Source organism: Lissotriton helveticus, chromosome 11, assembly GCF_964261635.1.
Source record: "Lissotriton helveticus chromosome 11, aLisHel1.1, whole genome shotgun sequence".
Taxonomy (NCBI): domain Eukaryota; kingdom Metazoa; phylum Chordata; class Amphibia; order Caudata; family Salamandridae; genus Lissotriton; species Lissotriton helveticus.
This window is the reverse complement of record NC_136072.1, coordinates 326326387-326354162: the sequence shown is the minus strand read 5'-3', so window position 1 is coordinate 326354162 and position 27776 is coordinate 326326387. Positions and strand designations below refer to the sequence as shown.

At 49.5% G+C, this 27776-nt stretch overlaps 1 protein-coding gene across 8 annotated transcripts in view; it reads left to right on the top strand.

Moving 5' to 3' along the window:
* D2HGDH (D-2-hydroxyglutarate dehydrogenase) overlaps positions 1 to 27776 on the top strand; it is a 1118641-nt gene that overhangs the window by 867384 nt on the left and 223481 nt on the right. For all 8 annotated transcript variants that reach the window (XM_078665666.1, XM_078665667.1, XM_078665671.1 and 5 more), the window contains one exon: positions 12122 to 12290. In XM_078665666.1, coding sequence (XP_078521792.1) covers positions 12122 to 12290 — 169 coding nt within the window. The remainder of the gene's footprint in view (positions 1 to 12121; positions 12291 to 27776) is intronic.

Sequence of the window (27776 nt, the reverse complement as noted above, 5' to 3'; positions counted from 1 at the left end):
GCCACAAAATTAAATAAGAAAATAATAAATATAGTGCTTCATGTTGGTGTTCAACCTTTTTTTAAGGATACCATTATTCTGTCATTATTGTGACTGTATAGGTAAGTGGGTTAATGTACCTAGTGTAGTTTTAACATACCATTTGGTTTTCCAAACATAGTTAATGTTAACTCATTAGCAGTTAGATGCTCACATTTGCAATTGAACGGCATTCTCTGCCTTCTCACCTACCGGGCTGTTTAAAACATGAATGCCTATAAGGAAAAAAAGCAGAACGTCAGAAACTACATTTTATTTTGTATTTAACAAGTCAGCCAAGTTGCACTGTAACATATGATACAGTTGAACATTTCTGTTTTTTCAGCCTACATCGTGGTGCGTGTTGTGGGCTTGTAGTTTTACTTTTTACTCTTCAATTATGGGTTCAAAAACTCTGCATTCTACGTTTTGTTGGCTAAAATGCTGGAATTGGGATAATGTGTTACACATGGCACATTACCACTTACCAGCCATGTTTTAATACTTTGCCAAATTGTCTAGTTCATTTCAAAGAATGTTTGTTTCACTGTAAAACTAAAAGTAATCTCTGCTCATTTATTTTGCGAGGGGTCATACTTTATTCATTCAGTCTTACTGTGCATTAACTCATGCATTGGCAATACCAATTATTTTGTCTTTTGAATGGAGAAAAGTTTTATACTTTGCGTCACAACATAAACAGACAAAAACAACATAAACAAAGAAACAATACACATTTCATAGGTTTAAAAACATACAGTTTGTTGCAATAGAACAGTTTATGGATATACATAATTTCATTGTGATACAGTAGCCAATAATGATCGGGTACGAATTAGCCACGACCATGCCAAATACTTTGCTACACCAACCACATACAATGTTGTACAATCAGATTCAAGTATCCTAAGGGCTTCGGCTTGGTTTCGGGTTCCCAACTTTAGACACACCGGTTTTAGCCACTTACGTCTGGGGGCCAAATACAGTGGGCAACAAAACAAAAAATGGGAGATGTGTTCAATTTCCCCAATGCAATAGTGACAATGTTCATCCCATATCTGGGACCAATGCTTCTTAAACGCATTTAGTGGTAATGTACCAATGCGAAATTGGAAATACAGTTTTCTATCATACGGTTTTTCTATTAGGTCCCAAAAACATTCGTATGATGGGTACATTTTTAAGTTTAAAAAGCGAGATGTTAACGTTACACTTGTACTGTCCCTAAATATTGCAAGGTATATCATCTCCCAATAAAGGTCTTTTAGCTTTTCCTTTGAGGGGAAGCAGGTTGGATCATTGTTGTCCCATAGGTGGCCCAATTTCAGTTCTGTAAGTAGGCCCCGCAACTCCCTTAGCCATGGGATAGTATGGAAGCGGTCGAATTTGATGACATCCATCAGTGCTGCTGCATAGTGGCCTAACTCTGGGGTCACCATAATTCGCCTCCAATACAGGAGGGGCCGAAGCCTCGCTATGTCCACAACTGATTTTCTGCCCAAGTCTAATTTTAACGGGATCATCGGGGTACTTTGGGGGACCATTGTAACCCCTCTTAGAAACCTATTTTCCGCTCTGGCCAGATCGCTCAAGTTTGAGAAGCCCCATAATTCAGAGCCATATAAACAAGCCCCCAGGACCTTCATAGAGTAAATTTCCATGACACAATTCAAAGGCTTTGTCAGAGAAGTGCGGTGTTTTAGCGAAATAGCACCTGATAGCTGTCTAAATTTTAGAAGGGTTGTCGTTATGTGGTGTTTCCAGCTCATGTTTTCTTGCAGAGTGATACCTAGGTATGAAAAAGAGTCCACTCTTTCTAGGGGTTTTCCTTTATATTTTATTACACCCTTAAACGAGGACTGTTGATTAAGGCACATAAATTTCGTTTTGGTGGTATTTAATTCTAGGCCCTTATCATCGCAATATACACCAAAGGCGTCAACTACTTTTTGTAACCCACTAGGGGTGCGGGAAAGTAATAATGTATCGTCCGCAAACATGAGAACTGGTACACGGGAGCCGGCTATTACAGGGGCGTCACTAGCAATCTTCTCTAGATGTTCCACAATACCATTTATATAAATGGAGAAGAGGGTTGGGGCTAGGACACATCCTTGCCGCACCCCACGTTCAACCGGGAAGGAATCAGTCACCTCTCCTTGTTTGCCCCATCGTATCCTTGCGAAATTATTTTCATGTAGGCGAACGAGGAGTGTGAGCAATTCCTTTTTTATGCCTGCATCCGCCAAGGTCTGCCAGAGTTTTTCCCTAGGGACTAAATCAAAAGCGGCTTTTAAATCTACAAAAACTGCATACAATGTCCCCTTCTTCAGGGTGACATTTCTCCAATAAATTGTTAAAAAATGGAGAACTTGGTCAACGCTACTGGTTAAAGGCCTAAACCCAGCTTGATAGGGTGACAAGATGTTATTTGCGTCGATCCATTGCTGCAGTTTATTTTGGACTAGTCGACCCATTAGCTTTTGAGCTGTATCAATTAAACTAATGGGTCTATAGTTTTTAGCCAGGGAACGGTCACCTTTTTTATATATGGGAATTATTTCCGCTCCCTTCCATGAGGCGGGCACTTCCCCTCCCATAGCCACTGCATTGGCCAACATTGTAAAGTAGGTGCACCAGGACTTCCGGTCAGTTAGGAAAATATCAGCCGGAATACCATCCATGCCTGGTGCTTTCCCCCCTGCTATACAGTCTAATACAACACTCACATCCCCCTCAACAAATAGTGGTGTTTTGTAGTAGACTTGTAGAGGAAGGTTAACATTATTAAACATATAATTACGGGCATACTGTGGTTGAAAGTATTCTATCCAGCTGTTCTTTGCAACATTATTAACAGGCTGGGATGCTATGCCACCCTTTGCCCATTTCACTGAGGCCCAAAAGCGCTTTGAATCCTTGGAGGCACAGATCTCCTTAAGTTCTTGCCAACAATCCTCGTCCCAACGCTTCTTGGCCGCTTTTTGAACCTGCCTATACTGATTCCTCGCCAGCCTTACTGCTTCAGGCCTTCCTAGTCTTAATTCCTTCCCGAGATTATCTCGAGCTGCCCTGCAATTCTTATCAAACCACCCCCTAGTGTCTTGTAGTTTCTTCATTTTACTTACGGGGGTTTTTTTCCGGAAGAAACTTTGGATTGTGGTAAAAAATGTGTCATGGGCAGTCATCATGTAGTTGATAAAGTTAGTCTGTCCAAAATGGGACTTAATTTTAGCAACTTCACCCACTACTACTTTCTTTAGAGTCTCTATTTTAACGAGATCTTCTAGGAGCATACTCCACTTCAGGTAACGGGAGTTATTGGAGCATACTAGGTCCTGTGTGACCATGTTATCCTCTCTAGGATGGTCAAATATTTCATTGTAGGTATGTAGTGTCAGGCACAATGGATTGTGGTCGCTTTCAATCTTAGCCTTCACTTCCATATCCTCCAATTTATCCCAGAGCCTTACATCTAGAAGTATATAATCTATCCTGCTTGCCGATCTACCATTATCAAAGGTGTTTTCCCCCCTACAATCGGACACTGTCCGGCCGTTCACTGCTCTAAGTCCTCGTGAGAGACAAAAACTTTTCAATTGTATTGCTACCGTGCTCCAAGTCTTAATTACAGGGATATCTAGTTGGGGTATACCCCACTTGGAGTCCTCATCTTCAGCCAGGACTTTATCCTCCTCACCCAAAGGCTCGAAGGTGGTATTGAAATCCCCGCCTATTATTATGTGAGAGGAGTCTGGTAGCTGTTCAATATTGTTCTCAAGGCACGATAGGGTCTCAGATGATTTACCCCTTGCTACTCCCCTTGAATACAAATTAAACAGGGCTAGTTGATGACCATTTTGCCAGGAGAAATCAAGTGCCAAAATATCGTTAGAGGGAATAGACCTTTGCTTAACCGAACAGTTCAGAGTTTGGCGTACCCAAATTAACAGGCCCCCCGAGGGACGTCCCACTCTGTTACTAATTGCCGGGATAAAGAAGTTTAAATACCCTTGCCTAAAAATTGGGATAATTGACCAAGTTTCTTGGAACATGATGATGTCGTGCTGATTAATAAAATCACCCCAGTCGGGAATATTTAGCTTATTAGCTATTCCGGCTATGTTCCATGAAATGATTAGTAGCTTTGGTTTAGCCTGCTGGGAGTACGTCTGGGCAATGTCGGGAATGTTCAGTGTTTCTGCAGGATCTGCTCCTAGTATTACCTTTTTGTTCAATCTCGATAGTGACTCAACTTCCTCCGATGATTTTTCCTCATCCACCTGGGCTCGGGTTTGTTCTTCCAAATCGGAAGCACAAGATTCAACTGGGACTGGTATGGATTCATCTAACATGGCAATCTTAGCACAGCCTTTGCCCGTCCACACATTCAGGGTAGTAGAGGAGACATATGTGAGTCAATCACACTCATTCAAATCCGTTAACACAGAGTAATGATTGTCCAAGCTTAGCCCCCACTCACATGCTGGAATGGTTCTAGCCCTGCTATTTCCCACTACTGTCCATTTAGTTCTTAGTATACTCGACTTTGCTACTAGACCCCTTCTGCTGTAGAAGAAATCCAGTGTCAGTGGAACTATTTCAGCTGTCCTACGTTGTGGAGGAAGAATATTCCGTAGGACATCGGGCAGAACATCGGGGCCCTTAAAGTTCAAGACCACACAATCCCCTTGAAATTTCTTTGGCTTAGTACCTATCCACCTAACTCTTCTTGCTGTAAGCAGATCGTCTGATAATTTTTCCTTACCCCAGGGGGATATGTGCATATTACTACTCAACCACTGGAGAGCCTTATTTCTTAACGAGTCAGGGGATTCGATCTGACCAGTTTTGAGCAAGGGTGTGTTAGCTAGTACTAAGATAAGGGGCGAGGCTTCAACAATTAGTTCAACTGGGGCAGATTCTGGGTTTAGGGTCTCAGGGATACTGCTGCCCATTAGTTGGGCTGACTCATAAGGAAGATTCATACCAGAGTTAGTATCATTCCTGGGGCTAGCGTGTTGGACATGGTCTGAAGAAGCTTGTGAACCAACAGTCACCCCTGTTGTTCTTCCCGCAGTCTCCATTTGGTCAATTTTTAAAGCAACTAGATTTGCTATTTCACCCACCCCCTCATTGGTTTTCCTTAGCAGGGATTCTAGCTTGTTGACCTTAGTAACTAATTGGTCAACCTTTGATATGAGGGGTTTCATTAAACCTAGTAGTTTAGACTCTAGTGCGCCCATGAGATTAGTTAAAAGAATATCCTCCCCATCTTCATTTTCATACTCCTCTTCCCGTATCCCATCCTCTTTCTTTCTTTTTGCTCGTCTAGGTGGGGTTGCGGGTTTATTTTTAGAAGAGCGTAAGCCACCTCTTCTAGGTGGCGCCTTAGTGATCCCTTTTTTTGCTCTCGGGGCCTTAGTGATCCCTTTTTTTGCTCTCGGGGCAGGGACAGGTGTTGGGGAGGTAATGGTTTCTATATCTGCCTCCTCAATTAACACAGATTTGTCTTGGACATCTAAGTTGATCAGATCTGTAAAGGGGTCAGATTGATGGTCCATTGTGGTCATTGAACCATTAATTTCTAAATGCTCAATTAAGACTTCACTAGGGTCGGAGACAATAAGATCATCAGTTGCAGGCTGGGACACCCCTGATTGATTGATTTGGGCACAGGGTGGCGAATCCCCCGTACCTAGGGAGGTCCTCCGGTTATTATTGATTTTTGTCACTACCTGGACTAGGTAGTTGTGCATGGTGTTAGCCGGAGTGACAGGCGTTTTTTGTTTAGACATGATGTACAGACAATAGTTCACAACCAGGCCCTAGCAATGGATAACTAACAATAGGCCAGTCACACAATAGATGTTAAATTAGTTTACCTTGCCACTAGTCAATTTAAAGTTTGGGAGTTAGAGGGATGGCCCAGTCCAGTCTCTCACAGTCTAGAACGGGCTAAAACGGGCCCGCCCTTGGCCCGGGCTTAGCCCCGCACTTGGACCCGCTCGCGTCCCGCTACGCGGAGGGGGCAATGGTGTTTTATGCGCCGCCTGGCGCCTAACGCTTCGTCACTGGGAGCGCCCCCGCAAAGGCTCCTGGGGGTTGAAGTCCCCCCGCTCGGCGGCCGCTCTGGTGGCAAAGGCGGCGGCGGGGGGGACTCGGCTCCTCGGCTCCTGCTGCTGCCTCGTGGGTCTTCTCTCCTCTCAGCACGGACACAGTTGCAGGGATATGTGGCAGGTACAAAGCTAAAACTCCTTTTGGGCTCCCACAGCGCTCCGGGAGCGCTGCTGTTTTATGCGCCGCCTGGCGCCTAACGCTTCGTCACTGGGAGCGCCCCCGCAAAGGCTCCTGGGGGTTGAAGTCCCCCCGCTCGGCGGCCGCTCTGGTGGCAAAGGCGGCGGCGGGGGGGACTCGGCTCCTCGGCTCCTGCTGCTGCCTCGTGGGTCTTCTCTCCTCTCAGCACGGACACAGTTGCAGGGATATGTGGCAGGTACAAAGCTAAAACTCCTTTTGGGCTCCCACAGCGCTCCGGGAGCGCTGCTGTTTTATGCGCCGCCTGGCGCCTAACGCTTCGTCACTGGGAGCGCCCCCGCAAAGGCTCCTGGGGGTTGAAGTCCCCCCGCTCGGCGGCCGCTCTGGTGGCAAAGGCGGCGGCGGGGGGGACTCGGCTCCTCGGCTCCTGCTGCTGCCTCGTGGGTCTTCTCTCCTCTCAGCACGGACACAGTTGCAGGGATATGTGGCAGGTACAAAGCTAAAACTCCTTTTGGGCTCCCACAGCGCTCCGGGAGCGCTGCTGTTTTATGCGCCGCCTGGCGCCTAACGCTTCGTCACTGGGAGCGCCCCCGCAAAGGCTCCTGGGGGTTGAAGTCCCCCCGCTCGGCGGCCGCTCTGGTGGCAAAGGCGGCGGCGGGGGGGACTCGGCTCCTCGGCTCCTGCTGCTGCCTCGTGGGTCTTCTCTCCTCTCAGCACGGACACAGTTGCAGGGATATGTGGCAGGTACAAAGCTAAAACTCCTTTTGGGCTCCCACAGCGCTCCGGGAGCGCTGCTGTTTTATGCGCCGCCTGGCGCCTAACGCTTCGTCACTGGGAGCGCCCCCGCAAAGGCTCCTGGGGGTTGAAGTCCCCCCGCTCGGCGGCCGCTCTGGTGGCAAAGGCGGCGGCGGGGGGGACTCGGCTCCTCGGCTCCTGCTGCTGCCTCGTGGGTCTTCTCTCCTCTCAGCACGGACACAGTTGCAGGGATATGTGGCAGGTACAAAGCTAAAACTCCTTTTGGGCTCCCACAGCGCTCCGGGAGCGCTGCTGTTTTATGCGCCGCCTGGCGCCTAACGCTTCGTCACTGGGAGCGCCCCCGCAAAGGCTCCTGGGGGTTGAAGTCCCCCCGCTCGGCGGCCGCTCTGGTGGCAAAGGCGGCGGCGGGGGGGACTCGGCTCCTCGGCTCCTGCTGCTGCCTCGTGGGTCTTCTCTCCTCTCAGCACGGACACAGTTGCAGGGATATGTGGCAGGTACAAAGCTAAAACTCCTTTTGGGCTCCCACAGCGCTCCGGGAGCGCTGCTGTTTTATGCGCCGCCTGGCGCCTAACGCTTCGTCACTGGGAGCGCCCCCGCAAAGGCTCCTGGGGGTTGAAGTCCCCCCGCTCGGCGGCCGCTCTGGTGGCAAAGGCGGCGGCGGGGGGGACTCGGCTCCTCGGCTCCTGCTGCTGCCTCGTGGGTCTTCTCTCCTCTCAGCACGGACACAGTTGCAGGGATATGTGGCAGGTACAAAGCTAAAACTCCTTTTGGGCTCCAATACAGAAAGCAGCTGCAAAGCTTTCCCTAACACAATGCATAGGTGAAGTACAGGTGACATTAACAGGAGAAGTATCACAAAATTTTCTAACACATACAATGTGGCTACAACACAGAAAGCTAATACGCTTGAGATGGACTGAGGGGAGTTAAAGGCCTGTTGTATGCTCTCCCTGTAAACAGAACACATCTACGCAATACAAACACCTTCAAAAAACAAAAACACCTCTTATGGAATTAGCATACATTAATGACTCATCTAGGATGATAAACCATCACCTACTTGTGTGGTATGCTTCGTCATTGGGTTCCACTTCTAACTTTGGGAATCATAACAGAGTACTGATGTTCTCTTGCACAGTCGTTTTGGTATGAGTTCCCTATTTCAGGTGAAGTTATGTCCTATTTGTTATGTTATTTTATTTTACATCCATTTATAACGCGCTCGGATACTCATGAGTGTCCCGGCGTGATGCCAAAGGGGTCATGAGAGAGACTAACAAGCAAAGAAGTGAGTCTTCAATTTCCTTTTGAACAAAGCCGAGTCCTGGATAGACCGCAAGGCAAGGGGGAGGGCATTCCAGGCCACGCTAGCCTTCACAACAAAAGAGCTGCCCCCTAGCCTCTGATACTTAAAACGAGGGACCTGGGCAAAGCGAAAGGACATGGATCGAAGAGCTTTCGAAGGGACATAGAAAGAAAAGCGCCTCTGAAGATAGAGGAAGCCCCACCTGTGGAGAGCACGATGGACCAGAACCAAAGATTTAAATGTAACTCTGTCCACCACGGGGAGCCAGTGAAGAGAACGCAATTGATGGTGCATGCTGTTCCTCGCCGAAATGCCCAATAGCAGTCTGGCCGCCGTATTCTGAACCACCTGAAGCCTTTTCAGCAGGTAGCCAGGAATGCCAGCATAGAGGGCATTGGGGTAATCCAGTCGTGACAAGATCAGTGTACACATAACTGTTTCTCTCGCCGCCTGCGGAAGAAGTGGCAAAAAATTCCTGAGAGTCTTAAGAAGGCCGAAACAGCAGCCGGCCAATTTCTCAATATGTGTTGAGAAAGAGAGATTGTCATCGAACCATACACCCAGGTTTTTTACGGGTTTTCCCGTGGTTGAGGGCAGTGGAGAGTCAGCCGGCCATAGCTGCTCTCGGAAATTAGAGGGGAATTTACCAAATAACAAGATCTCGGACTTCTGTTCTCCTTTTTTATAACTATCAGTTCTAAATCAAAATTGTGTGTATTTGAGCCAATAATAGTTTTTCCTGGAGTTTACTTACCACAAGATAAAAAATAGGACAATCTAGCAACAAACCTTATTTATATTCTCAGATGTCATGATTCAGCAATTGAATATTGTCCCTAAATGGGCAGGCACCTCCCTTAGAACGTAGGTTTCTCATTTCTAATTTTGTACAATAGTCCCTGGTTCGTAGGGCATTTTATGAAAGTCTATTCAATAGATATATCCCTTGTTTTTATTTCATATGATACAACATTATAGCGGAAACACTCATTCATCATGGAACACCTTGAGCAGAACAGTGGAAGCTTCCCACCTTCAGAGTACAGATACAGCTTAGGCAGAATCAGCGCAAGCTTTTTAATTACAAGACAAAAATTGGGCAGCAACTGTGCAAGCTTGGCTTCCTCACAGCACAGGTGCAGCATGGCACATACAAAAGCAAGCGTCCCACTCTCACAGAAGGCAGCAAGTGCAATCTTTCATTCCCAGCAAAACAGATCCTCTAGGGCAGACAAGCTTGAATCACTCACAAAAAATGTACAGTAAGTCATAACTGAGATGTAGATTACAGGTGTATCTCTGCAGCGAGTGCTTATCTTCTATGAAAGGAATGTGCACGCAACTTATGAAACTCAAATATTTAATGTTTACACATCATTTACTTCCATCCTGAATGGTTTAGGATGAGCTGGCAGGGTTCTTTGCCATGTTTCAGATGCGGGTTACTTAGTGGGCCTCTCTTTCACGTTTTCTGGGACTGTCCAGTGATTGCAGACTACTGGGAAACAATGTTATCAACCCTGACAAAGATTCTGAGGAGAATTATTGACCGATCTCCATTGATGGTCCTACTTGGGATATTGGAACACATCAGGGGCAACACAACACGGTGAGCGCACCTTAGTTGGTATTGCCACCATGACTCCCAAACGGGACATAGCCAAACATTGGGCACCTGGGACAGCACCACCTTTAATAAGAATGGCTACGAGCATTGGACAAGGGTGCCAAAATAGAGGCAGTCACACTTCAAGCTAAGGGCTGCCCCTGTAAAGACAAGAGCATGTGGGGCCTTAGAGTGGTACCTTTTTGGAATTCTACAAGATACACTTGAAAAAGAGTCTGATTTCATTGGCTATATGTGTACCTACACCTCAACGAGTATTAGCAAATATGGTGTACTCTATAAACATGCTTGTTACTTTCTTTTAAATCAGCACAATATTTGCCATACAATACGTTTTCAGAAGGACTAGAAACATGGCTCTTAGGCTTTATGACTGTGATCATCTTCACTTATTTTGTGCGTTAAACCCGTAGGCACCTTAACACTTTATAATTACCTAAATAGGTAAGTCTTCAAAATTTATTTGAGAGACAATAGATTTTCTGTTGTATGGCATTAATAAGTTAGGAACTCCAAAGGTGGCACTCTTTAAAACTGAAGGCTTTCCTTCATTGAGGACTTTCATTTGTTTTCTGATGAGTCTCCATTTATGTATTTATGTTTTACTGGTTCTGAGAGCCCCGTTTTAGCATAGATATTGTGATGCATAATTGAAATATAATGGGCATGTCATTATTGATATATACAATGTATTAGTCCAGTGTTCAAAGTTCAAAAGACCTTTATTCGAATTTCATAAAATTCATAAAAGTACCACATAAAAAACAACAATTCATTTGCATTACACATTATTACAAAATGATCAAGTAAAAAAATATATATGATACAGTACGATGCAGTTCTAGTGAGGCAAATTTCAAGGATTTTCCATCATTTTACACACTCGCGTTAACAATCTCAGTAAAGTGCTAGTGCGAAAAATTAGTTCATCTGAGTCCAAGGAAACCAACATCAAATAAGACTTTTCCAGCGAGAGGGGTCGATGTTTCCTAAAGTATGGAGTTAAAAACCAGTTAATATATCTTAAATAAAATTTACAGAAGAATAGGAAGTGTAAATCATTCTGTGTGCTGACACCATCGCACGGGCATGGGTTGAAGTCAGTGCTATGTCGATAGCCCAGAGGGAAGGACAACAAAAATTTCACTGAACCCGCTCTTAAACGAAACAAAAGTGATCTCTCCCAGTTAGTCATGGGTAGAGTGAGGTAGGGCGGGAGTGGATATCTGCACAATTCGTTTCCCATATATTTTGCAACAGTTGATTTTATTGATTCTCTTCCCATCCTTTCAGATTTAAAAAGTGCATACAGTGCATGTTTAACCTCTGTTTTATCCTTGGGCTTATTTTTGGAGGGGTCGGAGAAAAGATCACCTTTGCCCACGGCACTTAGTGTTTTAAAAACTCCTAAGAGCCATGGGATCTTCATGCCACGGTCACAGTTTAAGCAATCTTTTATAATATTTTGTGTGAGTGTGGCTAAATTATTCCTCCAGACCTTAACCCAAAATAATGCTGGTCTAGCTCTGATAAAATCACATACATAGGGGAGGTTTAATTCATTATGACAAATAAAATCAGAGGATGAGATTGGGGCGCCCAATACTTTTCTGCAAAAGCGGCTTTCTTCCCGCTGAATGCATGCGCTATCTCCCAACCCCCAAACCTCTGCTCCATAAGAAGCTACTGGTGAGCACTGTAATCTAAATATGTATTTATGTTTTACTGGTTCTGAGAGCCCCGTTTTAGCATAGATATTGTGATGCATAATTGAAATATAATGGGCATGTCATTATTGATATATCCAATGTATAAGTCCAGTGATTCATCTACTTTAACTTATCTTTTTCTTTGAACATGTTCATGCTAATTTATTTTAATCAGACTTAAATATGATCTTTAGAGTGGTTTCATTAGAACCCTTCTCAAGCGAAAGCTAAAGCCTTTAAATGAGAAGCCATTTTACTGTCTTTCTAAAGTTGAGAATCCTGTTCTGGAGCTTGCTTTCTTTTGAGATTGTGCGATTTCAGACAGCCTTTAATGGTATTTCTATCTAGCTGTAGCCACTACATGGTAGCTTTAATTGTGCACAGTGTGCGCCCCTTCTCTTGTAGGTGAACATCTTGGTGCATAATTGTTTCTCTTTTATTGATTCATAGGTCCTAGCTGATGGCACATTGCTGAATTGCCTTACCTCCCTAAGGAAAGATAACACAGGCTACGACCTCAAACAACTGTTCATAGGTTCTGAAGGAACCTTGGGAGTCATCACCGCTGTGTCGATATTGTGCCCACGAAAACCAGCCTCTGTGAAGGTAGCATTTTTAGGTAATTTCATTCCTGCTTCACCATCTTTATTTAAGGAAATTACCTGGGAGTGAGTTGTACGTTTTCCTGTCTATCATCTTAAGTTTATCGACTCACATGGATATAAAAGAAGTAAGTCATATGGAAAGCACACTCTTTTGATCCATCCTTTCTTTGAGAAGGTAGTTGTATCTGTATGTGTGAGAACCACGGTAAGGGCCTTGGTACAACTCTCTCTTAGCCAAAAATGTGCATGGCAGTGAGCATTTGACCCTCAATAGACTACCATGGCTTTGAGCGCAATATCTTCTTTCCTTCTAACGCATGGTTCAGAGCCGGAACACCTCTCTCCAGCTTCTTATGTTTGCGAATGTTCAAAATGGGTATTCTGGTTTGCTAAGGTATGCACCTAAGCCAGGTAGAATCTATCACTCTAATCAAGATCAGGGGATTACACATCGAAAATAACCCCTGTTCACCCCCTTGGTAGCTTGGCTTATCTCAGGGGCAGTGTGTAAAGCATATGCATATAACAAACAGTAATTTTTTTTTTTTATAATTTTTATTGCGGAACTGATACACGGCCATTTAGCCCACAACCCGGGGGTCGGGTGGCAATTTAGACACAACGTATACATGTAGGCCCAACAAAGGCCCAATGCGGATAGTTATTGCCCTGTAGTCAGTTACGCTTTCACTTTAGTATACGTAAGAAAAAACCTAAGGTATAACAACCCATGAAATCAAAGCAGCCTCCCTCCCCCCCTCCCCCAATGCAGCATGGCCCACTCAACAAGTCAAGGGCATGACGACACAGATATGGGATCAAGTGTTCATGATGTGAGCAGTATGTGTCGTCTGTGCATCAACCCCCCCCCCCTCCCCCGCCATTAGTGCAGCAGCAGATCAACTGTACGTGTAGGAGGAATCTACCTGGAGTGTGAAGGAGTACATGGTTAGTCTATTATATTACAGGGACGTAGGAAGTTCTGCAGCGTCACTGTCCGTGTCGCTGGGGGAATTGTGATCCCGCAGGGCTTGCACCAGTGTTTCCCATGCCTGCGCAGCGTCCAGCGCCTTTTCATTCTGTTGTCGCCTCGCCAGCTGATAACGCAGGGTGCTCTCTCCCTCCGCCCATTTAAGGAACTCAGTGCGCCATTTAGTGCCCGTCGGACCAACTAGTGCCTTCCAGCGCCGCGTTATTTCCCGTTTCGCCAGGATAAGTCCCATATCTATAAACTTGCTGGTTACCCGCGTCTTAGGGGTATGCGGGAACCAGTGCAGAAGCGCCACTGCAATGTCAAACTGGAGGGTACGTCCCGTTACCTCCGTAAGGGTGTCCCCAACTGTCGTCCAGTAAGAGGCCAATGCAGAACAAGACCACAACATGTGGGCCAGGTCCGCTCCGATCGTCCGACATCTAGGGCAAGCCGCGGTGTCCGAGGCAAAGTATTTCCGAATTTTCTCCTGGGTGAGATATGCACGGTGCAAAATATAAAAGTGAACCAGTTGGAACCTAGCGTTCCGCGAGCTCTTCCAGGCCCGACGCAGCAGCTGGGCCCATGTGGTCTCCGGGATGGGCTTCCCTATGTCCGTTTTCCATTTATCCTGAAGCGCCTCCAATGGAGTCATCTGCTCCTGGGTCATCCTAGAATATAAGCACGTCACGGCTTTAACCGTTCCGGCTGCCATCATCACATATTGGCACGTCAAGGATAACGGTGGCTCCTCCATCCCGGACCGCCAATGCGTCTGTAGCGCTCTTGTGACGGCCGCATGCAGCAGGAAGTCCCCTCTGGAGATGTCGCAGCGATCCAATAGCGTCTGCAAGGGTAGGAGCGTTCCATCCTCATACAGGTCCCCCATGACCTGAATACCCGCCTTCTCCCAGGTGCTTAACTGGGACCAATCGCCGCCGTGGGGGAGCGCAGTAAGCATTCCCAGCTGGATCTCGGGGGCGTATGGCTGGACTATACCCAACCTGCGCTGAACACGATTCCAACACAGTCTAATGGTGCGTTCCTCCTGCGTGAGGTCCCTCACCACCAGTCTCTGCCGCAACGCAATATAGGAGAGGATGTGCCGGGGGACACCGAGGCCTCTCTTCTCCTCCGGTCCCCGGAACTCCCTCGCCACCTCCTGAGTGTAAACCTGTAGCTGGGCAGCTAAGTAATACGTCTCAAAATCTGGGACCGCCAGCCCCCCCTCCGCCTTTGGCCTCATAAGGGTCTGAAGCGCCACCCTGCGGCGGCCCTACCCCCAAAGGAACGCGATCACGAGTGATTTCAAGTGTCTGAATTCAGCTGGCGGGATCCATATCGGTAACGTTCTGAAGTAATAAAGGAGTCGGGGGAGCGCCACCATCTTGAGCAGCGCAATACGTCCCGCCACCAACAGCGGTAGGGTAGCCCAGAAGGACATGCTGCCCTTCAATGCCCGGATACAACGGGATATGTTGCCCTCCAGGACATCGGCGGAGGAGTGGTAAACATGGACTCCCAAGTATTTGAAGCAGCTGGGCGCCCATCGAATCTCCCTAGTCGTGTTAGGCCGGGGTTCTCCGTTACGCACCGGAAACAAGCAAGTTTTCGACCAGTTCACTCGCAGGCCCGACAGCGCCCCGAAAGACGTGAGTACTGCATCGGCGGCGGCCAATGCCTCCCCAGCATCTTCCAAAAATAACAGTAGGTCATCCGCATAGAGGGAAATGAACTGCTGCCCCATCACGGTACGTAGTCCCCCGTAGTGGGCACCGGTGCGAAACGACATCGCCAGGGGCTCCACTGCCAGTGCGAACAGCAGAGGAGATAGCGAACAGCCCTGTCTCGTGCCGCGCTCTACCGAGTATTGCCAGGAGATCAACGGACCCGATTTCACTCTCGCTACCACCGAGGCATAAAGCACCGCAGTCCAGCGCAAGAAACCTTCCCCCAATCCGAACGCACCTAGCACCCTATGGAGGTAGTCCCATTCCAGGCTATCAAAAGCCTTCTCCAGGTCTATCGAGAGAATCATGGGCTGGGAGGCCTCTACATGGCTATCCTCAAGCAGACGAAGCAAACGGCGGATGTTCATGGTGGTGTTACGCTTGGGGATAAACCCCGCCTGGTCGTCGTGTACCAAGGAGCCCATGTGTCCCAGCAACCTCGACGCCAGTATGCTACTCAGTATCTTATAATCTACTGTGAGCATCGATAGCGGTCTATAGGAGGCCGGGTCATTAGTCTCCCTGCCTGGTTTGGGCAGAGGCACCACTAGGGCCTCCCTCATTGATCCCGGGAGGTATCCCCGGTGCATCGCCTCTTTGTATACCAGCAGCGAGCGCGGGGCGAGGAGGTCCATGTAGGCAGCATAAAACTCAACCGGGAGTCCGTCGAGGCCTGGGGTTTTGTTGCGTGCCATCCGCTTGATGGCGCTGCGGATCTCCCCCAGCTCCACCTCCCTCCCCAATGCCTTGGCACTCTCGGGCTCCAGGACAGGGATAGGCAATTCCTGCAAGAAAGTGTCTATGAGGTCAACATCCACGTCCGTCCTACTTTGGTATAGTACCTCGTAGTAGTTCGTGAAGCAGTCCATAATCTCCGGCTGGGTGTAGACCTCCACTCCCGCCGCATCGCGCATGGCCACCGTGGGAGAGGAACGCCTCGTGGGATTAGACAGCCAGGCCAGGAGTGCCCCCGATTTATCACCCTCCGCTAACGATCTGGTGAGGAATGCCTTGTAATCGAAGCTACGCAACCTTTCAACCTCCACTGCTACCACCTCTCTCGCGGCCGCCATCTGCTCCCCGAGTTCCGGTCTGCCGGGGCGCCTCAGCTCCAGATCTCGAAGGGTTCGGTCAGTCTTTTCTAGGTCCTCTAATAGGACCCGGCGCACTCCCACCCTCGCTGCTATGCAGTAGCCCCTTACAACCACCTTGAAGGCATCCCATTCGGTGGCCCTAGCATCAGTCGAACCTTCGTTGTCCCGAAGTAAATGCTAATCCTGTCCTCCAGTTCAGTCCGAAATACCTGATCCTCTAATAGCTCGGGCCTCAATCTCCACATAGGGACGCGTGGTGCACCCGGGAGCCACCTAAGGTCGGCCAGCAGGGGGTTGTGGTCGGAGATAGTCCTCGATAGGTACTCGGATCTCACAGCCGCTGGCATTACGTCTGCCGACCCCATCAGAGCGTCCAGTCGCACATGCAACTCGTGCAGTCCAGAGTAATGAGAATAGTCCCGGGTATGTGGGTGTTGGGCGCGCCATATGTCTGTCAGCCCCCATTCAGCCTGCCAGTCCAGTCTGCCCTTAGCCACTCGATATGTAGGCGAGGTCCCCAGGGGGGGATGAGATCTATCAAGATCCACATCCACCACCGAATTGAAGTCGCCCCCAATCAAGAGCGGTCCCGTCATGTAGTGGGCCAGCGATCCCGAGAGCGCCGCAAAGAAGGCTAGTTGGTCCGTATTGGGCGCATAGACACTGCAAATGTTCAGCTCTCGTCCCCCCAATTTACACGCAATGGCGACAAATCTCCCCTCTGGGTCAATCGTGTGTTTCGTCACCTGCAGTGGAACCCCAGCACGCACCCAAATCAGTGCCCCCCTAGCATAAGCCGAGTATGTGGTGTAATATAACTGTTCCCTCCATCTACGCTGCAGGGCTAAACCCTCCGCTTTCGTGAGGTGCGTTTCCTGTAGCAGCGCAATCTGGACACCCCTGCGCCTCAGGTAAGCGTGCACTTTATGGCGTCTGGTCATAGTGTGTAGCCTGCGCACATTCCAAGTAATGCATTTCAGGTTGGAAAATTCAGCCATTATCCCACTGCTTTCCTGTTTGTCCCCCCCCCGTTTCCCCCAATCCAGAGAAAATACCATAATCGCTCTGCACCAATGGCGTCCCTCCCCTGAAACCAAAACAACAGAACCCCCAACCATAATACCCCCCCAGAATAGGACCCAGAGATTGCACCTCAGTTCCCATCCAAACTGTGTCTCAAAACCAGAAAACGAACCTGTCGGTAGTCACCGCAGGTGTGCCTTATGGGCAAAGGAAGGGGCAGAGCACCGACGGGAGGGCCCTCCCGCACTCAGGCCACCTGGTGGCAATCGAGCCCATATTACTGGCACAGGCCCTGGGCTTAATCCCAATCCACGGAACAGTCAATCATTCAGCAGTGTCAGTAGGGGTTGTATCAGTCCATACCGCACAGTTCTCCCAGCGCCGCCAGGAACGACTCACCCAAGCTCACCCTCGGCCATCAAGCAGTTCTTCCGCTGTATTTGGGGTGACCACTGGGAGGGTCACGCTGTCAGCCTGGGAGTCCTCCGTGTCCGAGTGTTCTCCACCACCTCTCATCTCCGGTTCCTCGGTCAGTGGTTCTCCCTGGGAACCCGAGATGCTGGACAGCATCTCAAGCACTCCACGCCGTTCCGCCGTAGTCACCACATTAGAAGGTCGTCCAAAACCACCTCGACGGTTGCGGACCCTCTTAGATCTCTGTGGAAGTCCAACCTCTGCAGTGGTTTGGAAAGAAGAGGCAGGGCCGTCCTTGCCAGCCCTGTAGAGCTCCAGCCAGCTGCACACCTCGTCAGGGGTGTCGAAGAATTTGGTCCTGCCATCCAGGATGATGCGGAGCATCGCCGGGAAGAGCAAGGAATATTGGAGACCCTCGTTGCGCAGTTCACGTTTGATTGCCAGGAAGGAGGTCCGTTGACGCTGAGTCTCATAGGTGTAGTCCGGAAAAATGTTCACCTTGCTGTTGTCCACCTGGTATGGCCCATTTTTCCTGGCGTTGTTGAGGAGCAGGTCCCTATCGCGAAAATGCAGCAATCTCGCCACCACTGGGCGCGGTGGTCGTCCCTGCTGAGGCGGTCTGGCCGGAACTCTGTGCGCCCGCTCCAGAGTGTAAAAGGAGGAAAGCCCCTCGAGCGCCACCTCCGTTTTGAGCCAGGTTTCTAGATAGGATACCATGTCGCCATCCTCGACTTTTTCTGGCAGGCCCACCACCCGGATGTTGTTCCTTCTGTTGCGTCCCTCTGCCTCCTCAACCCTCCTCTCCAGAGTATTTATTCTCGTCAGCGCATCTTTCATGACGACTGCCAACGTCTTCTGCGCCGGTTCCAGGGTTCCAACCGAGTCTTCCACCTCTTTGACTCTGTCCGAGAGCTTGCCATGGTCAGCCCTGAGCAATCCCAAGCCCGACACCACCTGGGCGATGTCCTGCTGGAGCGCCGACCTCGTGTCCGTTATGGCCGCCAAGATATTGTCCAATTGCCGCTGAAGACTCGGGTCAGTCGGCACCTCCGGGTCCATCTGATCACCTCTGTCCGGTAGTTCGGTGTCGGAGGTGGCCTGCGCGTTTCCCTTGGCGCCCTTCAGTTTGCCCATGGCTGCCCCAAGCACCAGCCACGAGAAGTCTGGCTTTCCAAGGAATGTCCCCACTCAACACCCGGGCGGCTCCCCGCCGGTCCCCGATCCCGGTCCAGCCCCCGCTCGAGTTCCCAGTCAGCGCCAACTACTCGGCCAAAGGCGACCCAGCCGGGCCCGGTCCAGGTCAAGCAAACAGCGGGCAGCCCTGTCGGATCTCGTCGATCAGGACCAGGGACACTTTGGCAATCGACCTCTCGTTACGCCATGTTCGAGGCCACCTTCATGACCACGTGGTTCGGGGCTCTCTGTGCGCGTGGACGTCTTCGCCCCAACCAACCTCGCAGAAGTCGGGGGCCTCGCCAAGAAGAAAGACAGCCACAGAGGGAAGACGGGCCCTTCACTGGGCTCTCTGCACAGCTAATTATTACTTCCGCCTCCAGCAGCCACCGCCGCATCTTAGGGCTCAGGCCTTCCTCTCCGCCCCGCCGGTTCGCGCTCTTCTGGTGGCCAGCACGAGCCCACTACGCGCTCACTCCTCCGCTCCTCAGGGCCGGTCCGTGTTGTAGGCCCCCGGCAGGTGCAGAGTAGCAGGCAGTAGAATCCCAGTTCCGGTGAGGGCGCAGGAGAGTTTCCCCGTCTCCGCCGTTCCGCAGTGCCCCAGGGGGACCCGCCGGGCAAGCGCCGCAGTTAGCGAGGTCCGCTAAGCGTTGGAGGCCGCCGGCAATTCAGGCGACCGGCTCTCTTTGTGCCTCATCAGGAGCAGGGGGCGGCGAGTAGGAACCCCCCGGTTCCGCGACCCGCGAGGGCCGCCGAGCACCTTACGATCTCTGGGCCGGGGCGGGCGCCATGATGGAGTCAGCGCCACTCGCTCCTCGGCCGCCCGGCCAGGTCCCCTCTCTGCGCCTCTCGCAGCACCGCAGCGCTCCAGCCGCAGATCACCACGTAGTGCCCCCTCACCGACCCCCGGTGTAGGATCGGGGGAGCCCCTGGAGCCGATATATCAGGATGAATGCGGCTCGATCACGGAGCCGAGCACTCAGGCGACCTCCGCCATCGGCGCCCTAGCCACGCCCCTCATATAACAAACAGTAATGCAGTGAAAACACTACAAAAGGACACCACACCAGTTTTAGAAAAATATCCAATATATATTTATTTGTGTAAAACAAGACCAAAACAATAAAAATCCAACATACAGTAATCCAAAATACCAATAAAGCAAAAATAGACTTTATATAGAGTTCCTTGAAGTTGATAGCTCCATCGGGGGCTATCACAGTGTCGTGAATAAACAAATCCAACAATTCCAGCTAGTCGTGGCATTGCAGCCTATCTATGGTGTCGGGCAGTACCTTTGGAGATGCAGGGTGTCATACCTTGTGGTGAGCTCCGGAGGAGCGGCGTCGGCAGGCGTCCGTTCAGGAAGGTGGTGAAGGAGTCATTGGACCCTTGAAGTCACACATGTTGCAGATTAGATTTGTTGAGTTTGAAGTCAGGAGCGCCAGCGTCAGGGCTATGGTGTGAAGAAAATTGGTGTGACGTGCAGTGCCTGAAGCCCATGATGCAGGCAGCGGCTCTGTGACGGTCGTCCAACGTGGTCGTGAGACCAGGGCTGCGGTGCAAAGTGGGGGGCGGTGCTCGTTGCGGTGCTGACCGATCATGGTGCAGGCAGCGTCGTTGTCGTTGCTGAAGCGATGTCCTTGGTAAACCCAAATCTGCGATGTGAGGCGGGAAAATGCTGCGTGCTGTGCCCATAGATTGCAGTGTAAGCAGCGATGTTGGTTGACAAACTGGGGTCGATGGCGCTGGCATCGGTGGGCCAAGGCTGCAGTGTGGGATGGGGAGGTGCTTAGTGCAGTCTACGAGCGGTGCCCCCAAAACACTGTGCAAGCAGCAGCTTAGATGTCAGCTTGGAGCAGCGTCATCGGTGAGACCGGGGCTACGGTGCTAGGCAGGACGGTGCTCCTGTTCTCTGGGAGCGGTGTCCACAGGTCACAGTGCAGGTAGCGGTGTCCGTGACGACGGAGGAGCTTCGCCGGGGATACCAGGCAGCGGTGTGAAGCGAGGAAGTGCAAAGTGCGGTGTCCACAGGTCACGGTGCAAGCAGCGGCTCGGTGGCAGGGCCTGCGTTGGTGAGACCAGCGTTGTGGTGTGAAGTGCGGCGTTCGCCTCTGCAGTGCCTTCAGTTCACAGAGCCGGTAGCAGCATTGTTGACTGCGTCAGCGTACCTTTTCCCCCTGTGGCAACTGAAACAACAAGTTCCAGGAGCCGGTACCCAGAATAAGTTAAAGTCTTTGATTTCCCTGAGACTTACAACAGGAGGCAAGCTCTACATCAAGCCCTTGGAGATACTTAAAATGCAGAGAGAATATTCCAGTCCTTTCCCTTCACAAACAGGAGTCGCAATTGAGGGCCAAACCCAGCAAAGCACACAGCAAAGTGATAGTCTCTCCTCACAGCTCTTCCACCCTTCGTCCTGGCAGGTTCCTTAGCCCAGCGGTAGTCTAAAGTTCTGGGATGAGGACCCCAATATTTATACCACATTTCCCTTAGAAGTTGGTACAAAAAAGTTCCTCTGGCACATATAAACCAGTTCACCCCGGCTCAGGCCAGGTTAACCACAGAAAGTGGAGACAGCTTTGTGAGAGACAGCCACAGTCCATTCAGGTGCAAGCAACAACTCCTCCCACTACTCTAAACGCAGCCAGGACTATTCAGCTCGGATATGCGTCACTCAGAAAGGCAAGGCACACCTCAACCCCCCCTTGTGTCTGTGTAGTGTGAATGCACATCCCTGCTCCTGCCACACTGAACCCAGACGGTGAATACACAAAAGGCAGAGGCACACAGGAAATGCCCACTTTCTAAAAGTAGGAAAGTAGAGAGTGGTTTGGACGTGCGTTAATGATTGATGCATTCATAAATAACGACCTTAAATTCTGAAGTGTTTATGGTGCTTTTATTCCACCTTTTCTTATTTCATTTTAATACAAACATGGTCGACATTTGATTCATATCATAGAGAAAGATACTACACAATATAATTCAACACAGAAATAATAATGACATATTGGATATTTCACCAAAACATCAGAGACAATTCCTGTCTCCATTCAGCGAGGAGGCTACCTACCTCAAAGGCTAGGGCCCGGTATCCCGGCCGCATGCCCCCTCTCTTGTGCGGCTGCGCCGCCCCAGTTCATCCCTCCAGATGGGCAAGGACAGGCCGGGTGGTGCCAGCCATAAACAGGGCACCATCGACCAATGTACCACATCTGTTGGGGGTGCCACCAGCGGAGACAGGAGTCACTTAACTCCTGATAATACGGCCCTCCTGGCGGCGATTAATAGTGCCCGGGACACGCTGGATGCAAAGATCGGCGCAGTAGGGTCCGAGGTCTCCTTTTTGCGCCAGGACCTCCCCAAGGCAGTTGACGAATCACCGAGGCAGAAACGAGGGTCTCAATGGTGGAGGATACTGTTAACTCCTTTCAAAAGAAAGTAAGCAAGCTCACAGTGGTGTCACAGGAACTGGCATCTAGGGTGGAAGATGCGGAGGGCCGCACCCGATGGAACAATCTACGATCCGTAGGCCGGACAGAGGGCTGGGAAGGGGTTTCCATGACAGGCAAGTGGCTCACAGATCTTATACCTAACGATCTCTCCTCAGCCTTAGTGGTGGAGCGCCCACATCGGGTCCTGCCGCAGAAGCCCCTCCAGGCGCAGCCCCCAGGCCAGTCATTGCAAAGATCCTGAATTATGCCGATCATGATGCTATTCTAAGGTATGCTAATACGCATAAATACATGAATCCCGATCTAACATGGTATTCCCGGATTACACGCGCCTGGTCCAACAACAACGCCAATCCTTCACGGCTGCGAAGCGCAGACTCAGAGAATTGAATGTGCACTATATGCTGCTATATCCAGCCAGGATGCTTGTAATCTATAATTCCAAGTCCTTTTTCTTCTACACCCCTGAGGCCGTCTTTACCTGGACCGATGAACGCCCACAACTCAGATCGAACTCTCCACCCGCTATAGACTCAGACTCCTCTTGTGGCTCCCGAAGTCAACGTCCGTGACGCAATAAGTCCCAAAAGGAGCAATGTTCAGATGTCAGTAAGCCCGGAGTGACCACCCTGAATGTTTCGGGCCCTACCGGCGAACAAACAGCAAGTTATTGGGCGCTGTAATTGTTTGAAGATTATATTTGTATTGTTTTCTCTGGGCTGGCGTGGGAGCTAGGTCATGGACTGCTAAGCCAAGGACTTCTTGCACAGTAGCGGTCGGTGGTGGGAGTAGCTGTCGGGCGGTGACGTGGGGAGGGGGAGGGGCAGGGTGGGGGGGTAGTATTTTATGGATTTCGGAGGATTACAGGTAAGTAAACATATAATGTGATGCAGTGCACGCAACAAAATTCGTTTTATTTATTTATATTTTTTACTTACCTGTAATCCTCCGAAATCCATAGATTGCTACCCCCCACCCTGCCCCTCCCCACGTCACCGCCCGGCAGCTACTCCCACCAACGACGGATACTGTTCTTGCACCCCCGTGTTAATAGTGTTATAGGGTGGTGCGGGAGCTGGGGTCCCCCCGTTGGGGGTCTCCAGTTCTATGTACCGCAACAGATGCTCTTTGTTATTGGCACTGTTGGGAGGGGGTTGGGGAGGGTCTTTTTGAGGAAAGTAGTTTTATTATGTTAATGTGTTTCAGTTACATGCAGGTAGATCTTTACGATGGAGATCTCCTCGATCTATTCATTTCTCACTTAGAACTTAAGTTACCCGGTGATGTGACCCCCTTGGTGACTTAACAGTGGTCTCATGGAATGCTAAGGGTCTATTAAATAAGGTGAAACAGGGTGCAGTTTTACGAAAGGCAAAGCGGTACAGGGCGGATATCTTGCTTTTACAAGAGACCCATTTATTGGGTACAAATGTCCCTTGCCTTGCCCGGTTTGGCTTTTATCATGTTTATCATGCAGGGTTTACTAGGGGTTCCAGGGGAGTGGCTGCTCTTATTCACCGCAGGGTTCAATTATAACATTCAGCACATAAGGCGGATCCAGGGGGCTGTTTTCTCTTTGTCACAGGAATAATGTATGGGGAACGGGTTACCATCTGCAGTGTTTATGCTCCACCCCCATTAGGGACTACATTTATCGATAAACTCTTGGGTGTATGGGGAACTATTCCTACAGGCCTGACCCTGCTAGGAGGCGACCTGAAAGACACTATGGGGCCCTTAGACCGACAACACAACCTAGACAGTCCACAATAATCGGGCCCAACTAAACTACATACGTTAGCTTTGACGTTGGGATAGGCTGACATATGGCGCAAATTTAACCCCACAGAGTGTAATCACACATATCTATCGGCCGTCCATGGGTCACAGTCCATCAGGTGTTTCTACATATATTCTTTCAGGTAATACGCCAACCCTGGGGATTCTCAGACCATTCCCCGGTCACCATGCCTTTTCATACATGCTCCCGCAAGTCCCCGTTCCGTTGGCGGATGTCTCCTTGGCATCTTCGCAGCTCTGCCTATCAAGACATGCTCACTACGGCGATCACTACCTATTTAGCAGACAACTGTCCCTCTGCCCCCTCTCGTAGCATCCTTTGGGAGGCCCTTTAGCCGACCATCCGCGGCACCAAAATCAGCCACCGCACCAAAGGGAAACTCGCACGCCGAAAGCAGCTTGAGGCCCTGGAGGCGCGCCAGGTGACCCTATCTTCCCAACTCAACTCAAAAACCCTCGCCCCATTCTTCGTCGTAATCTGATACTTGCACAGCAGGATCTGCGTCAGTACCTACTGAGTGAAGTCAAAGAGATCTGGGAGGCGTCACAACATCGGATATATAAATCCAGCAAAATGCTCCACTGATAGCTCCCCGGCTGTTACACCTGCTATTCGGGGTCCAGATGAGTCCTTGTACATGACACTGGAGGGTGTTGCTGGAGAGTTTGTGAGGCACTTCACATCCCTGTATGCCCGAAAGGAGCAGATCTCAGCCGAACGCATTACGGAGTTCCTGGTGGACATTCCGCCTAGACGCCTCCTGACTCTCTCCGAGAACAATTAGAGACTCTAATCACGTTGGATGAATTGACTGGGGCCATCAATGTGCTGCACCCTGGCCGTGCCCCTGGCCCCAACTGGTTCCCTATGGAATTCCTCCGACCGCACATGCACCTTCTGGGGCCTCATTTATTGGCGACCATCAAGGAAGCCACAGAACTGGCTAGACTGCCAGAGGCCTGGCGACACGCAGAAATTGTGCTCTTTCTCAAACCCGGCCGTCCTCCCGACGACCCCTTCTCCCTAATTAATTTTGAACCCAAATTGCTAGGGAAAGTCCTTGCAGATCGCCTTAGAAAGTGTGTCGCGGACCTGATCCAGCCCGATCAGTCGGGCTTTATGCCACAGAGAGCCACCCGACACAATATTCGGCGAGTCCATAACGCCATAGCTGCTGCTCCTGCGTTAGGTCAACCTGCCGCCATGCTCTTAGCCGGTATCGATAAAGCATTTGACTCATTGAGCTGGATGTATCTATTTCAGCTGATCGAGGCGATCAATTTTGGACCCCGCTTCCTGACATATATACGCCTATTATATACCGACTTGATGGCATCGGTTCGGATCGCGGGACATCGATCACGCTCTTTCCTATTCGGGGAGAGGTACCCGACAGGGCTGCTCTCTGTCCCCATTGCTGTTCGTGGTCGAGCCTCTGACAGCCTGGGTCAGAAGCGACCCGGTGCTTAGGGGGTTCTATTAGTCCCGGTCACGGTCGGATCTCATAGATTTATACGCAGATGACGTTCTCTTTTTCATGACAGACCCTTGGTACTCTGGACCCCGTATACTGGAAATACTTAGGGTGTTTGGAGGCACCAGGGGCCTCCACTCCAATCCCGCTAAATCCATCTTATTCCCAGCGTGTGGTCACTAAGGCCACGATTCATAAGCCGCACAGCTCTCCCGAGCTACAGATGGGTTCAGATATCTCGGGATCTATGTCTCCCTGTGCCCCAAGGTTTCCTGGGTGCACAATATCACCCCACTGTTGACTGGCCTTAAGAATGAAACAGCGATATGGTCCTCTCTTCCATCTCCATATACGGGCGTCCGGCCATCTTCAAGATGGTTCCCCTGCCTCGGATCCTATACCGCCTCCAACATTTTCCATATCCTCACCCTCGCACATGGTTTGCGCAAGTCAATGCCATACAAAACAAATTCCTCTGGAGCGGCAGGGGCGATTCGTGTGGCACTCCGTGTAATGGCTTGCTGGACCGTTCCACAGGAGCATCAGGAAACTGATGAATAGTCCTCAGCCTTCCCCTACGGCCTCTCGACTCTATCAGACTCTAGAGTATCGAGTGGCACGCCAGGGGAAAACAGGGAAACAAAACAAGGAAAGGTAGGGGTAAGACAAAACAGTCCTCTGTTGATGGCACCACAGTAATGGATCTTTGTGAGTTGAACAGGCTGTAAAGAAAGGGCAAGATTATTGCAGCACCAGTGACGTAATACTATAGGACAGTGTTTCCCAAACATTGGTCCGCGGACCCCCAGGGGTCCGTGGCACATTCCCAGGGGGTCCCCAGGAAGCAGTTTGAAAAGCACTGCAAAGTTCCCGGTAAAATTAGCAGTTTGAGCAACAATAAAAGTGTCATGAAAATGCCAGTGATTAATGTATCTGCTGGAGAGAGTTGAGAGTTCTGTCCAGTGGCAGCTTAGACTTATCTTATGTAGCACAGAGGGTTAATATGCCTACTGCAAAGAACGTGTACCATGCATTTTAAAAAACAGTATTTTATGTGAATAGGTCACTGGGTTTCTGCTTTTGTCACAGACATTCTTTTGGTAATGTGCAATTCATAAGGGGCAATCGTAATCTAGCACAGTGACCTATAAACTCTCATCAAAGACCTGCTTGCAAACTGCATGGTACAAGTTAGTAACTTATGTTTTTTCCCCAGTCTATAATTATCTGGATGCTGTTAAAAAGGTTTATTTGGGTGGAAATCATTTTTAAAGTTAAAGTCAATGCTAACTTCTGTGTTATGTTCTGAATCCTTAGTTTGTGCTTCACCAGACCACACACTCTTTAAAAATGCCTAGCAGTATGAATGATATGTGAATCCTACACCTTGTAGTCCCCTTTGCCTTATGTAACATTTTCTATACACTGATTTTCACGTATGATTCATTGTCTATATGTGTGTGATGTAAAGTGCTTTGACATCCTACAATGGTATGAGAGATGCTATAAAACAAATGAAATACATGTTACAGAGGGGCTATGGAGAGATGAGAGTCCCTGTTGGAGGGTGATAATAAGGGAATCATTGAAGAACCCCAACAAAGATTGTCGTATCCTGATGCACAGTTAGGTCTTCATTTACTATTCTTTAAAAGCGAATACAAATTATTATATAATTATAAATGTTGTTTAGACTGCACCATTGTTTCCTACATTATTTTGGGGGGTGAGCCTCCCAAAGCCCCCTTTGTAGTGGTCGGGCTCAGTCACTGCACTTCTGCACTTGATGTGCACCACATAGGGACTGGTATGAGAACATTTGCCAGGGCTGCTTTGGGTTTCCAGTCTGGTCCTGGCGGGAGCCTCGTACTGCATAATAAAAGCAACCATTCAAAAGTTAGTCTTGGAGATGCAGCACCAACCTCCCCATTAAAATGTTTTTTTGTTTTTGCAATTTCTTTCAATATAAAATAATAAGGGGATATTTACAATAGAATTGGCAGGGCATGTCGTTAACCTCCTTGGCTTAGCGACATGCTTCGCCGCTTCAGAAACGCACGGCTGTACCATATTTATAAGAATAAGGTGCAGCCTTGTGTTTCCCCCTTCACTGGTGCTACACTTAGCAGTGTAGTGCCAATGCAGGCACCCTTGCACCATAGTGCAAGGGTGTCTGCGTGCAGGGGAACATTGTTTATGTGCAGGAAGTTCCCACTTCCTGCACATGAACAATTTTGAAATGCCGTTTTGTCACTTCTATGTGTGCTGCCTAATGCAGCACACATGGAAGTTACAAAATTTATTTTTTTTTAAAGATTGTTTATGTGCTGGAAGGGCCACCTTCCTGAACATAAACAATTCAA